The 12,646-nt window shown below is 43.9% G+C and overlaps 1 protein-coding gene across 1 annotated transcript in view; it reads right to left on the bottom strand.

Moving 5' to 3' along the window:
* Window positions 1-10,744, bottom strand: part of PDZD7 (PDZ domain containing 7) — a 29,848-nt gene extending 19,104 nt beyond the window's left edge. The window contains exons 1-6 of the mRNA XM_083737931.1: window positions 10,283-10,744; window positions 8,326-8,466; window positions 6,921-7,095; window positions 3,671-3,847; window positions 1,501-1,648; window positions 429-489 (exon numbers count right to left, since the gene is read on the bottom strand). Of these exons, the coding sequence (XP_083594057.1) occupies window positions 429-489; window positions 1,501-1,648; window positions 3,671-3,847; window positions 6,921-7,095; window positions 8,326-8,466; window positions 10,283-10,475 (895 nt within the window). The 5' untranslated portion in view covers window positions 10,476-10,744. The remainder of the gene's footprint in view (window positions 1-428; window positions 490-1,500; window positions 1,649-3,670; window positions 3,848-6,920; window positions 7,096-8,325; window positions 8,467-10,282) is intronic.
* Between the last annotated feature and the right edge of the window lie 1,902 nt (window positions 10,745-12,646).

The following is a 12,646-nucleotide window of genomic DNA, read 5'->3' on the forward strand; positions in this document are numbered from 1 at the left end:
GATCAAGTTTGAGAACCAAGGTACCACTGTACCAATGTCCTGACTCACTATTAGGCAGCTTCCTATGCTCCTCTGAACTGCTGTTTTCTTTCTTCGTGCAACAGACTCATAGATCTATGCTTTTACAAGCATGTCCTTAAGGGCGAAAATGCCAACTGGGAGGAGAGAATTTGAGCTCCATCAACAATGGTCTGTGCAACACAGCACCCACTCCTGGGCTATTTTTTCTGCATGTTTTGTCTTTTGATGACACTGCATTCTTTGCAAACAGCCCAAACGCAAGGGTGAGGGAGGAAGGAGGGTTGTTTTCTGAAATGCAAGGAGGGAAAGTAATTTGCTTGCAGGATGCTCTGGCACTCCTTATTCATCCTTAGCAAAGCAACATCCAGCATATTAATGTAGACAGAAAATGTGCATTTGTGTCTTACATCTGTTGAGCCAGCAATACTCAGCCACCATTTCCTTGTATGCAGGGAACCTCCCCGTCTCCTAGATGGAAAGCACAGAAGAGAGACACAACACGTCATGGGATCATTTGCTGCCTGCCCAGCACTGAGCGGTGTCTTCAGAGGCTAACCCGATCCCAGGCGGAGAGACACTTTGATAAATAATGCATCCCCCACTGCCAGGTCCCTTCCCAGCTGAAACTGAATCTGCTAAGTCTCAAGAGTCTGGGTTCCACAGCGTCTTGGGGAGGGAGTTGCTGGGCGTCACAGAAGGCAGCAAGAAAGAGAATTCAGTGCTGCTGCTTTGGCAAGCAACTTCTTAGAGGGCGTGGTCTCTTTTTCGGGACACTTTGAGCAGAAATGGAGGGCTTCTGTTTTCCACCTCTAGCAGCTACCATTTCCTAAGGGCTTATCAACACTTTCGCTTCACCCGTATTTTTTACTTTCTTTCCACTTGACCGGTATTTTGATTGTGTTTTATACCAGTTAATTTGCCCTGATTCAAGAGCTTTCCTCTTTGTTTTGTAAGAATCTCACCTACTGAATCAGATCTCATTAGATGTGCGGAAAATCCAAAGAGAGATCTTGCTTAACTGAGCTTCAGTTCAGTGGGTAAGATCGGATTTTTGCTAGGGATAACGAGAAAAGCTCTCAAACCCTGGGGAATTAATGGGTACACTATATGATCAAAAATAAGGGTCAAGCAAAAGTGTGGATCAGCCCTTTATCAAAATAGTAGTCTTTGCTCCCTGGCCCTTTGTAGCCTACTTATTTATAAAGTGCCATTTTCCTAGGCCAGGGTGCCATGTTCTCTGCTAAGCCATAGAAAGGATGTATCCTATGTCTGGCTAGGTAGAGAAAGAGATTACACCTATAGGAAGCTGACTATGGGAGCTGGTGAGAACTCTGACAGCATTCAGCAATCAGGATATTGGTGCCTCGTCTCATGGCCCTAACCTCCCACAGTAATGGGACCACTGGGTCATCCTCCCATAGAGTAGCACCCCTTCCTATCCCAATCTTGGCCCAGCACTTGGCAAGGCACAGGCCTCACCTTGATGGTCAGCATGATGTGGGTCTGCCCCTTTAGCACTTCCACTGCCTTGCTATGGCTGATGTCGTCAAACTTGACTCCGTTGGCTGCAAGGACTTGGTCGCCGACCTTGACCCCATGAAGCTCAGCAAGCCCGCCAGGATCCACTCTGGGAACGATACGACATTAGGATGATTATTCTTGAATGGGAACAGTGAGGCTTTGGGCAGGTATACAAGGCATTCCAAGTCAAGTGAACAGGACAAGGGGAACTAGAACATGTTCTTGGTCAACAGAGAGGGGGAGGCTGTCAGAGGGTTGGGCCTATTGACCCTTTGGGTCTTTCCAACTCTCCAGTTCCAGGATTCTATGACAATGAGGGTGGTGCAACAACTCTGGTTCCTCCTAGCATAACTGGAAGGCATGTCCCTCTAAGGCACTTTCCCTTATGGCTCTCAAAGGAGATGGAGGTGTTAAGAATGGATTCTGAAAACAGAAGAGCCTTTTTTACCTTCTCTTTAGATTATGGTTACCAGATTTTACCAGTGGGGATGGTGAGGCAAAAGACCCTGGGCCCAAGCACACATGCATATTGTATAAAGGTGCAAAGCCCTTCTTTCTCACCCTGAGAAACATAAATGCGGAGAGTTTTTTAAAAACTGGGCAATGGCTGCCCACCCGTGGTTCCCCAGCCTCCCCCGATCTGTCAAAACAAAAGGGGAAGGGGGCGGGAGATCGGGGTAGTCATGGGTGTGTGATGCACCATTGCCCAGTTTTTTAAAAAAGTCTGCACATTTAGGCTTCACAGGGTGCGAAAGAAGGGCTTTGCACCTTGCCCGGCCGGCAGAGAAACCGTGCGCCTTGCGCCACTCCTGTGCAACGGCCACCTGCCTGCTAACAGGCTGGCTATGGGGTGCTGAGGCTGCCACGTTTCCTGGGGACAAATTTGCAAATCTGGGGACATTCTGGGAATGGAATTTGTCCAGGGAAAGATTTGCAAATCCGGGGATTAGATTGGAGGTAACAGCCAGGATGTGAGTGACTCCTTCTAATAAGTTCACCAATGGCTCAGTAAATTATTGAAATGACCCAGCTTTTAAACTAATTGTGGAAGATTGGCATAGGCCCCGTAAATGTATTCAGAGCTGAAGATTATTTTTCCCCAGATCATAGAAAGCCATGGATCAAATCTAATGATGTGGTCATGCTACAGAAGGTGACATCAGCTGTGGCTTCTCTGAGGCTGCATGCATTTGGGACTGAACAAACTTGATTGAAAAAGTCTAAATACAAGAGGCAAGAGGGCTGCTACAGTCGCATACAAATGCTACACAGACACAAGATAATACTACAGACATAAGATATGGCCATTTTACTCTAGATTAATTAACCTGAAAGAAGGATCAATATTTGGTATCAAATTCAAATAAGATTGAATAACCATTACACTCACAGCCCTGAACCAAAAGAGTGGGGGGAAATCTACCTTTTTCTCATGATATACCTAACCCAATTTTACATTTAAAATGTGGATCAAGGCTGTTAAAGAGCACCTATTAAACAGATCCATTAAGTTCAATAAGATTTACACCCAAGTAAACGTGCATAATTGAGGTTCAAGCTAGCTCTGGTAGTTTATTCTGCTGCTTGCAGAGTGAGCAAGGATAGCAACCAAAACAAGTTCTACAATGTACTACTGTATTTCTACAAAGAATTATATCGTATCATTATGGCTGGAGCTTCTTAACAGAAATGGTTTCTATTAAGTATTATGCAGGGATAGTAAACCTAATCTTAGGCTGCATACAAACCATACATTTAAAGCACATGTCTTCTTCCAAAGAATCCTGGACATTGTAGATTGTTCAAGGTACTGGGAGTTGTAGCTCAGTTAGGAATAAATTACAGTTCTCAGGATTCTTTGGGGGAAGCAACGTGCTTTAAATGTATGGTGGGTACTCAGCCAAGGTGGTACCAAGATTCCAAAACAGTTAAAAGTGGCAAGCTCCAGTGTGAAACAGCTCTTTAGTGCTCAATCAGAACAAAGGCAATTCAGGATTTTTCTCTGGGTTGATGTTTGCTCTGACTGAGCACTAAAGAGTGGGTTTTCCCTGAAAACTGAGTGGGGTGAGCAGAAAACTGCTCAGACTCATGCTTTCAAGTGGAATTGTGGACAAGTCTCAAGACTTACTTGGAGACGTAGATACCAAGGCCATACTCTTTCCCCCCACGGATGTTGAAACCCAAGCAGTAGTCATCAGAGGTGGTATACAGGTGAATGATCCTCCGCCTCCCAATCTCAGAGCTCGTGTCTGATGGAGTTGAGCCACTCCTCTCCACAATCAGGCGCTTGTTCACCACATCAACCCTGTTGCGAGATAAAGAATTCACCCAGTATTCTGGACTCTGGGAGTTCTACACAGGCCTTTCCCCATGAACAGCTGAAATATTTTTGAATGGAACTTGGAAAACCAATAAGCCCATAGGTGGCAGGCAGAACGTAACCAGAATTGCAATCTGGATGTTGAACAACCGTAATTGAGACTTAGGAATAGACCCAAGGAACAGGATGATTTATTTATTTATTGTACACAGGGAGGGTTCGCTCTTCTTCCACCTACCCCAGCTATCACCCTGAGAAAAATGGCTCTCCCCATTTGGCAATTAGGCTTAGAGGAAAGCTTCCATGGATGCAAATGGGAGCTTTTCCCTCTTAGGGATAGTTGCCATATGGGGGAGTGGGGCTGAGGAAGGGGGGGGGGGAGAGAGAGAGAGAGAGAGAGAGAGAGAGAGAGAGAGAGAGAGAATTAGAATTAATGTGTCCATGTGTGAGACAGAAAGAGAATGAAAGCAATGTGTGATGGCTCCAGCCACACTAGCATATGGCAACCTCTGAAACAAAACTTTATTTGAATCAGGGCTTATTAGGGCTGACACCCAAGACACCAAAACATGTCTCCAGAACATGCTTTTAACAGGGCTTGAGCCTGGTCATTTCTGGTTTCAGAAGAGAACCTCTCCATGCTGGATCTGGGGATGACGTATTGTATTTTAGGAAACTTATATCCAGTGCTATTTTTCTAGAAAAATAGGTGCCAGAACTCAACATGAACACCTCCCTCATTCTCTTAGAATTGCAACGGGACCCACAGACCAGCATAAGATAAAACATATGGATAAACTGAACACATAAGACTTAAAACAGGTAAGGAATAAAAGCTAGTAGTTAAAAGGTGGTTATATCATACATAACTTAAAATGATAGAAACAAGGACAAATGGTTAAAAGCGACTATAAAGGAGGGAGTGTGAAGAAGCACAGGTCTTGTATTTTGGGCCTAGTTTGTGGCGCAATAATATGATAATCACCAACAAGCATAACCTAAAACAAAAGCAGTCAGAAAGCTCCCCCTCTCCCCGCCTATAAACCAGATTAGAAGAGTGTGCTAAAGCCAGCCAAACCTTCCTGGGAAAACATTTCCAAAATCACAGGGGCTACCACTAAGAAGGATTTGAAAATCTGTGCAGACCTGTCAATCATTAGCAGACCAGTTGCACACTTTGAGGAACGATTTCAAAAGATCTGAGGGCATATTAGAAGATACCTTGCCTGAAATTAACTACAAAGTAGCCCAGTCCTGCCAGCAAATCAGGAAAAAACAAGCAAATGCAGCAGCGCATCAGAAACAGCATCTGAATCTTAGAGACAAATTTCACGTATCTACTTACTGTGATATAACTGATACACCTGAAGCTAATATGAAGAGAAGTGAAATGTATGTGAATGTATCAAGTGGATTTAATTTTCTAAATAATACAGACTTATCTGATGTACTATATTTACAAGATTCCCAAAAACTAGTTCACTCATACCCTCAGGACTTAAACGTGAATCTTTTGTGGGCAACTACAGCAGTTCTACTGTCACAAAGTTTAATGAAACAGAAAACATGAAATTCAGTCGTGGATCTTTCACAGTAATGAAAGACGGAATACAATATGTACTACCAACTGTACGGGTTATGAATGCTGTGAATAATGCTTTTTCCTCATCTGAAACGAATAAAAAAGAGAGAGAGAAATAGGTATTGGTTCCCTTTCCCTACTGCTTATGGAGGCGAATGTGCTTCATCAAGTCAGTTTTGATGAATTTATCCAGAGTTTTGCAATCAGAAAACTTAGAAAGAAGCTATTTTAATTTCAACATGTCTTGTGTCATTTCCAGAAATAACATGCCGTTTTACAGTTTAGCATTGTTTGAATTTGAATTGCATAAGGGGCACCAAAATCTTTTCAGTGCTTAGGGGCTCTAAAGGCTTTAATCCAGCCCTGCTGCTTACAGAGTCCCATGCATGCCCCCGTGATCCTCTTCTGTTTCCCTCTTTCACATTAGCAGATGATTTCCCAGCCCTCTGCTCATCACTATTCATTTCCTATCTACATATTATGCACAAAGCCTGTGTCCAGCCTCATTTCCCCATGTGTTTTAATGGCCTGTTTATTCATCCCAATTTGCCTACAGGGAGCTTTGGCGATGTCACCTAAAAGCAGGAGTTAGCCCACATTTTCCAGTGCATTTCCCTGTTACTTTCCTTAATACAAAAACTCTGATCTTTTGAGGTAAGCTTGCAATATGTGAGGAAAATTCCTGACACATCCTGGTTTTCAGGTGTAAAAAAGGCATCCGGGGGGCGGGATTTTACCAAATTGGCAAAATGTCAGGCAAAACCCAGATGTATGGCAATGTGATGGAAAAAGCAGCGGAAACAGCTCCAAAAGCTTAAAATCACTATTTTCTCCCAAATTAGTTTGGTGGTTTCCTTAAAAAGCTCTACAATTTTGGGGGCTTCCTAAAAAAAAGTTTGCAGATGTCATGAATTATACCTTTAAAATATGGCAACCCTGTTTTGAGGGATCATTGCATGACATCCTAGTCAACTACAGCTGGCTACACAACACACCTTTAAAACGCATTCAGAGCACCTTGCCCTTCCTGCAATAATTCTGAGAACTGTAGTTTGCTAAGGGTGCTGGGAATGCGAGCTCTGTGAGGGGTAGGCCACAGTTCCCAGGATTCTTTGGTGAAGGTGGTGGCGTGCTTTGAACGTGCTTTAAAAGGTATGGTGTAAACACAACCCAAGCAGTGCAACTGTATGTGATTGAACCCCACCTGGAAACAGCAGTAGTCTGGAAGCACCCTAAGTCAGAGGGGAGCATTTAGCCCAGTAACCCCAGGTCACCTTGACCCGTCCCTCTCCTGCGCCCTGGTCAGAGTTCATGCCGATAGCATCTCCTTGCTTCTCACGAAACCCGATCACACCTTCTCTGCTCCGCTGAGCCCAGCACACTTGCCTCGGCCCTTACAAACAACACATTGTGATTTTTGGTTACCCAAGGGCCTGCTGACAATAGGGTGTCACCATAGCAGGCAGTTCCGCTTACCATGTGGTCTTTTCTTTGGAGAACTTTATCCCTGGCACTTTGCCCATGCGTCTCACGACCATCCGCAGCCGGTTGTTCCCCGTCAGGACTTTGACTGCGCTTCCCATTGTAATGTTCTCCAAGCTCACACTATTCACCTCTGTGATTTTATCTCCAACACACAGCCCAGCCTGTTCTGTTGGTATTAAATACAGGTAACTCAACTTGGGCTAAGGATTAGAGAGGGTTTCTCTTTCCTGGTTTTCTTAATTATTATTTTTTTTTACAGTATTACTAAAATGACAAAATATCAAAGTATATAGCGCACACATTTTAGAGTAAGGCAGGGTTTCTAAAACTTTCTACTCCCAGTTGAAACAGCTGAAAACTACTGAGGTCTACCTCAGTCACAAAATGGTGGTTCAGGAAGCAGAGTTTGGAAAAAACAGCTGGCATTTACTGACATTGTTTCCCACTGATATCTAATCCATCTTTGCAAATGGTTAAACTCTGCCACAGCATTGTTCTTGTGGCAAGGAGTTCAATGGGTCAGTTTTCCTCAGGCTAAGTACATAATTTGCTATGGAGGTATTGTGAGGGCCTCCTCATTTCAGGCAGGATTTGCTGATTCAGGGGCTCCAAGTGGAAAAGTCTTTTAAAAATATTTTCCCCTCCCCATTCCCGCATGACCCTAAAAGTATTTTTACCCATCTTCTGTAATTTCTTCTCCCACTCTCCTTTCACACTCAACTTCTACCTAATTTCTGCCCCTCTCCCACAACTACAAGTTTCTTTCATCTCTCCTCCTTGGTCCTTAGACATTTGCTTCTTCCTCCTGTAAAAGCTTTTCTCTCTTATCCCCTTCCTTTATATTCCCAGTTTATTTATATAACAACAGCAGGCTTTTACTTTATAATTTCCTTCTTTGGCCCTTTTGCCTCAGAGGAGGGAGAGGACCATGTATACCACATTGAGTTCCTTGGGGAAAAGGTGGGCTAAAAATGTAATAAATAATAATAATAGCCTTGATAGCATATTTTCTCTCTCTGTTTAAAAGACTTATTCTTCTAAAGACCTGTATGCATGGCTCTAAAGACCTGTATGCATGGCTCTCGGAGAATCTGACATTTTGCGATGTCATGGAATTCTATACTGATGTGCTTCCAGAACTACTTAGCAACGTGACACATAAACATTGTCTCAAATAAATTACTTTGCTTGGGTTTTGCTGCAACCTCCAGACATGGGTTAGGTCCTGGAGAAGAACTGGTCAGCACTGGAAGACCACTTGCTGGTAAAGATTTAAGTCTAGGTGATTCTGCCAGTGTTGCAGGGACTAGAATGAAGTTCTGATTTTATGGATAGAACATCCGAGCAGCTTGTTGTCTCTTTTTAAGGCTGGGAGGATTGGAGAGATTTTGCTTACCTGCACTGCTGCCCTCCTCCACCTTGCTGACGAAGATACCCAGGCCATGCTCTGAGCCTCCACGCACACTGAAGCCCAGCTTCCCATCTGTGCTTTTTTCCACCGTAATGGCATTGATGGCATCACTCTCATCACTGTTAGCTGTCATGGGGATACAGCATGATATAATTATGAAATGACACAACTAAGGACACTCACTGCGCTGGAATGACCAGCAAAAGGAGCTACAGTACTCATAGTAGAAAGAATTGCAAGAGAAATATGCCACATCTCCCTACACTCTGCATTTTAGCCTCTCTTTCCCATCATTGTGGGTCCACCAGACCCAGAAATGACATCTTGGCAGGCTGGAGGGCATGCCATGAAATCCCTGAAAGTTTACTTTCTAGGGAGACATGGGAGCGTTCATCAAAGTGTATCTCCTCTGTCAATGCACACATGGATGTCCTGTCTAATATAAATGATTACAATACACACAACACAAACCTAGAACTGCAACAAGCATCTCCCCCTCCTCTTCTCCTATCTGGCAGCAATATTGTAAATGCCTTCACACCCTGGGAACATGGCCAGCTCCAGAAGAGTCCCAACTAGAACTGCTTTTTTATGTGGATGTGATTTTATACTATTTTATTTTGCTCTCAGCTTTTCAATTTTGTAATTGGTGTTTTTATCTTGACACTGGCTATTGACCGTAATAAAATGACTGCAACATGTTAATAGGAGCCGTGGGAGTGGCTTTGTTCAGGGCAAGGTCAAATGAGGAGACAGATCAGTCTATTGGAGGGGGTTGGGGTTGGGGTGGCAGGAGCCTTTTCTCCTCTAAATCTCTAGATTTTGACCTCTATATATCAAGGAGCCTGTAAAATGTTCTATATGACACCTATATGTTTTGCTACCTGGGCCAAATAGAAGAATGGGGGAGGGCAGCCCCAGAGAAAGTGTTAAGCTCTATCTCCATCATGGCCCTGATCCAAATTAGCTCTTCCTCACCCTATGATCCCTATGGTTGCAATTCACAACTAAAATCAGGCCCATGCAGAGCTTGTCTGAGGCCTGATGGAGGAGTCTTGTAAGAATAAAGTTATAGACCCTGAACAGTGTAAGTCTGGCAGGCCTGGCGGCACTCCTCATTTGTCTGGCCTAGCCCTTTGAGGCCTGGGACAGGCATACCCAGCTGTATCTCACCCTCTCTGCTCGAGCCTGTTTAAAATGCACCCTGTTTAAAAAGGATCCACAGTTCTGCTCATGGACTTCTCATACCGTGTCTTCTTTGGTCCTCAATCAGAAAATGGCAGCATAGTAGAAAGTCCCGTTTTGCTGAGGCTCAGCATTATGGGAAGCTGCCTGAATCAATTTTATCTCTCTCCCTCAATGTAGAGGCTAATTTAGGGGAGCACGGCTGGTTCAGTTGCACCGGGTGCGGAGCCTTGGTGTGCCATAGGGGCCACTGCAACTATAATGTAGTATGGAAGGCAAGAGGTATGGGGTGCTGAATTTTGAGACCCCAAGGTCTGCCACTGCTCCATGTCCTCTTATCTCTGCCCCTAACACCTCATTTCTTTGCACCAAATAATTGCCGAAAACAACCCATCCTATATACCATGAGATAACATTTACTTCCTGGAATTATGCATATTACAAATGCATGTTTCTAATTACTGTGGTACTTCCTAATCACATAATTGGCTTATTTACTAATACTGGAATGTATATAAAATTGCAGGGCAATGAGGTGTGCGCGCTAATTGGCTCTCTTGGGTCACAGCAACTTCCTCATAAATCTGCAACTGATCTTGCAAGGAAAGGAACAAACAGCACCATTTGGCTATGGCTCTACTCCTTTGCAAAAGGCTGATACCAACTCTCTCCATCCAGCCAGGATCTGGCTTGGCTATGTAGGTAGAAATCACGTCCCTTGCACACTACCACCTCCCACCTTCATCCCCAACGGTACCTTCAAGGGGTGTATTGATGAGGATAACTCTTCCCATGGGGGACGAGGTGCGGTAGTCCCGAAGGTTCCCATTCAGGAGCCGGTTCTGCCTGCTCAGCAGGAGGCGATTGGCAGTGCTGATGTCACTGCTGGAGCCCCGGGAGTGAGTCGGGTAAATGATTTCGCTCTGGAATGAATCAGGAGTGTATGCCATGGCAGGACAGGGTGCTGGTTATGCACAGAAGGACTCTCGCTGTTGGGTCTCTTGATGGGTTGGAGAAGCACACTGCACTTGGGCCTGATTCCTTCAGGAAAGTTGGGCGAGTTTGTTACATTTTGGCCCCTTAGGTTGCTTCCCACCAGCGGAAACCGTTGCTGGACATGTTTCCATCAATCATAGTATTACCTCTCGTAGACTCATTTTGTTGTTGTCGATGGTGAAGTTACCACTGAGGATTGTCCTTAGGAAAATTCACCTATTTTTAAAATGCAGGATCCAATGAAAACATCTTTCCTCTCATGGGTTTAGATTCATGCTCTTTCTCTGTCTTCCAGACGTGTATTCTGTAATAATAGTAGTGGTGGTGGTGGTGGTAGTAGTAGTAGTAGTAATAGTAATAATAATAATACTATCATTTTTTTACCCTAAAGCCTTTAGTCAAATTTAAGCCCTATGCACATTTAACTGGAAGCAATTAAACAGGACTTATTTCTATGTAAATAAGTTTAGGATTTCTTTTGAGTTTGTGGTGCAACAAGAACATGTTCTATGGCACTCCAGAAGTCTCCTTGACAAGGGAACATAAATATTACTACCTTTCACACAGTGCTCACTGCATCCACTCTTTGAAGTTAGGTGTGTTTGTGTGTGTGAGGGGGTCTAATGCTAATTCAACAGTTTCAGACATGAAGGCACTTCATATTTATTATCTAAGCAATATGGTGGATGAAGACATTTTTACAGTAAGACATAAGCATGTTGCAAACGTCGTTTGAAACATTTTCATTGTAGTGGGACTGTTGTGTTCCATGGAATTTATGTAGAATAAAAAGCAGGAATAATATTGTTTGACTATGGCTGACCTGGCTAAATGTAGAAAAATTAAAGCTGAAAAGAAAATGGATCAGATTCTTTTCCTTCCAGCGTCACAGTGTGATTCTATTTTAGCACTTTTAGTCTAAAAACATCTGTTGATTTCAGTGATGTATCTCCAGGTTTATGGCTTGGCAATTTAATAGAATCATATCATTCTAGAGTTAGAAGGGACCACAAGGGTCATCTAGTCCACCCCCTTGCAATGCAAGAATCTTTCACCCACGACCCTGAGATTCAGAGCCTCATGTGCTCTACTGACTGAGCTATCCCAACCAAATCTTCCTGGTTTACACAGCGTGACTGGATATGCACTTGTTCAGCTGAGACCAGAAGTAACCCTACCTTGATATGCTTATATTTCTCAAGGCATTTACCGCTTAAGAATTACACTAGGTTGGCTTGAAGTGGGTACACTAGTTTACAGTAGCCAGTGCCAAGCTGAAATGCTTTCAGCTTGCTGTATAGATAAGAAAATAATAATTTTCTATTTTTAAAAAAAATAATAAAATTCAAAAACTTTTAATGAATTGCCCAAAAAACTAATACTTTTTAGAGCTTTGCTTGTAAATAACTCGAGATGCTGCAGGAATTCTGCTTTGATCTCTTAATGCTCTCTGCTGAATATCCTGGAAGCTTTGCATTCCACCCAGTATAAAGCAGTATGCAACAGCCAAAGCTTTTGCTCATTGTAACATTCTCAATAAGAAGCTTTAAAAGAAACTATGTCCCAAGCGTGGGCATTTGTTCCTCTACACGGCTGTTCAGTCCGGGAAGATGGAGATCTCTCTGCTTTTGCTATGTAATCACTCAGGGGAAGAGAGGGGGATTTTCCAGCTTACTCTGCATCACTGATACGCAAGCCCCAGTCTCCCCCCCCCCGCCACCGTTTCCTTGCCTGCACATTAGCTGGAATGAAGCCTGCGTGCGGAGTGACCTGACCTTAATAAATAAGTGATGTCATCTCTTCCATTAGAGATACAGCACGGGGGCGGGGACCGCAGAAACCCTTGTGGGAGAGGACAAGATATGGGGCACGCCCCAATTCTGATATAAGGCCACTAGTAGGCAACATCTCAACAACCGTCGCTTCTGCTCCAGTGTGAGTGGAGCGGGATGTTTCAGCACCTTGGACAGGTCTCCCGAAAGCACCTGCATTAAATTGCATCCTGCTACCTGCAGGTAAACCTTCTCATGCCTAACGCCCTTGTTCTACCTGGCAACTCTCTCGGACCTAGCACAAAATAATCTACAGACAGTAGAGAGACGAAAAGGGAAGGGTGACCCGCTCA

This window comes from Podarcis gaigeae (assembly GCF_964106915.1).
Source record: "Podarcis gaigeae genome assembly, chromosome: 5".
In the NCBI taxonomy this organism is placed as follows: domain Eukaryota; kingdom Metazoa; phylum Chordata; class Lepidosauria; order Squamata; family Lacertidae; genus Podarcis; species Podarcis gaigeae.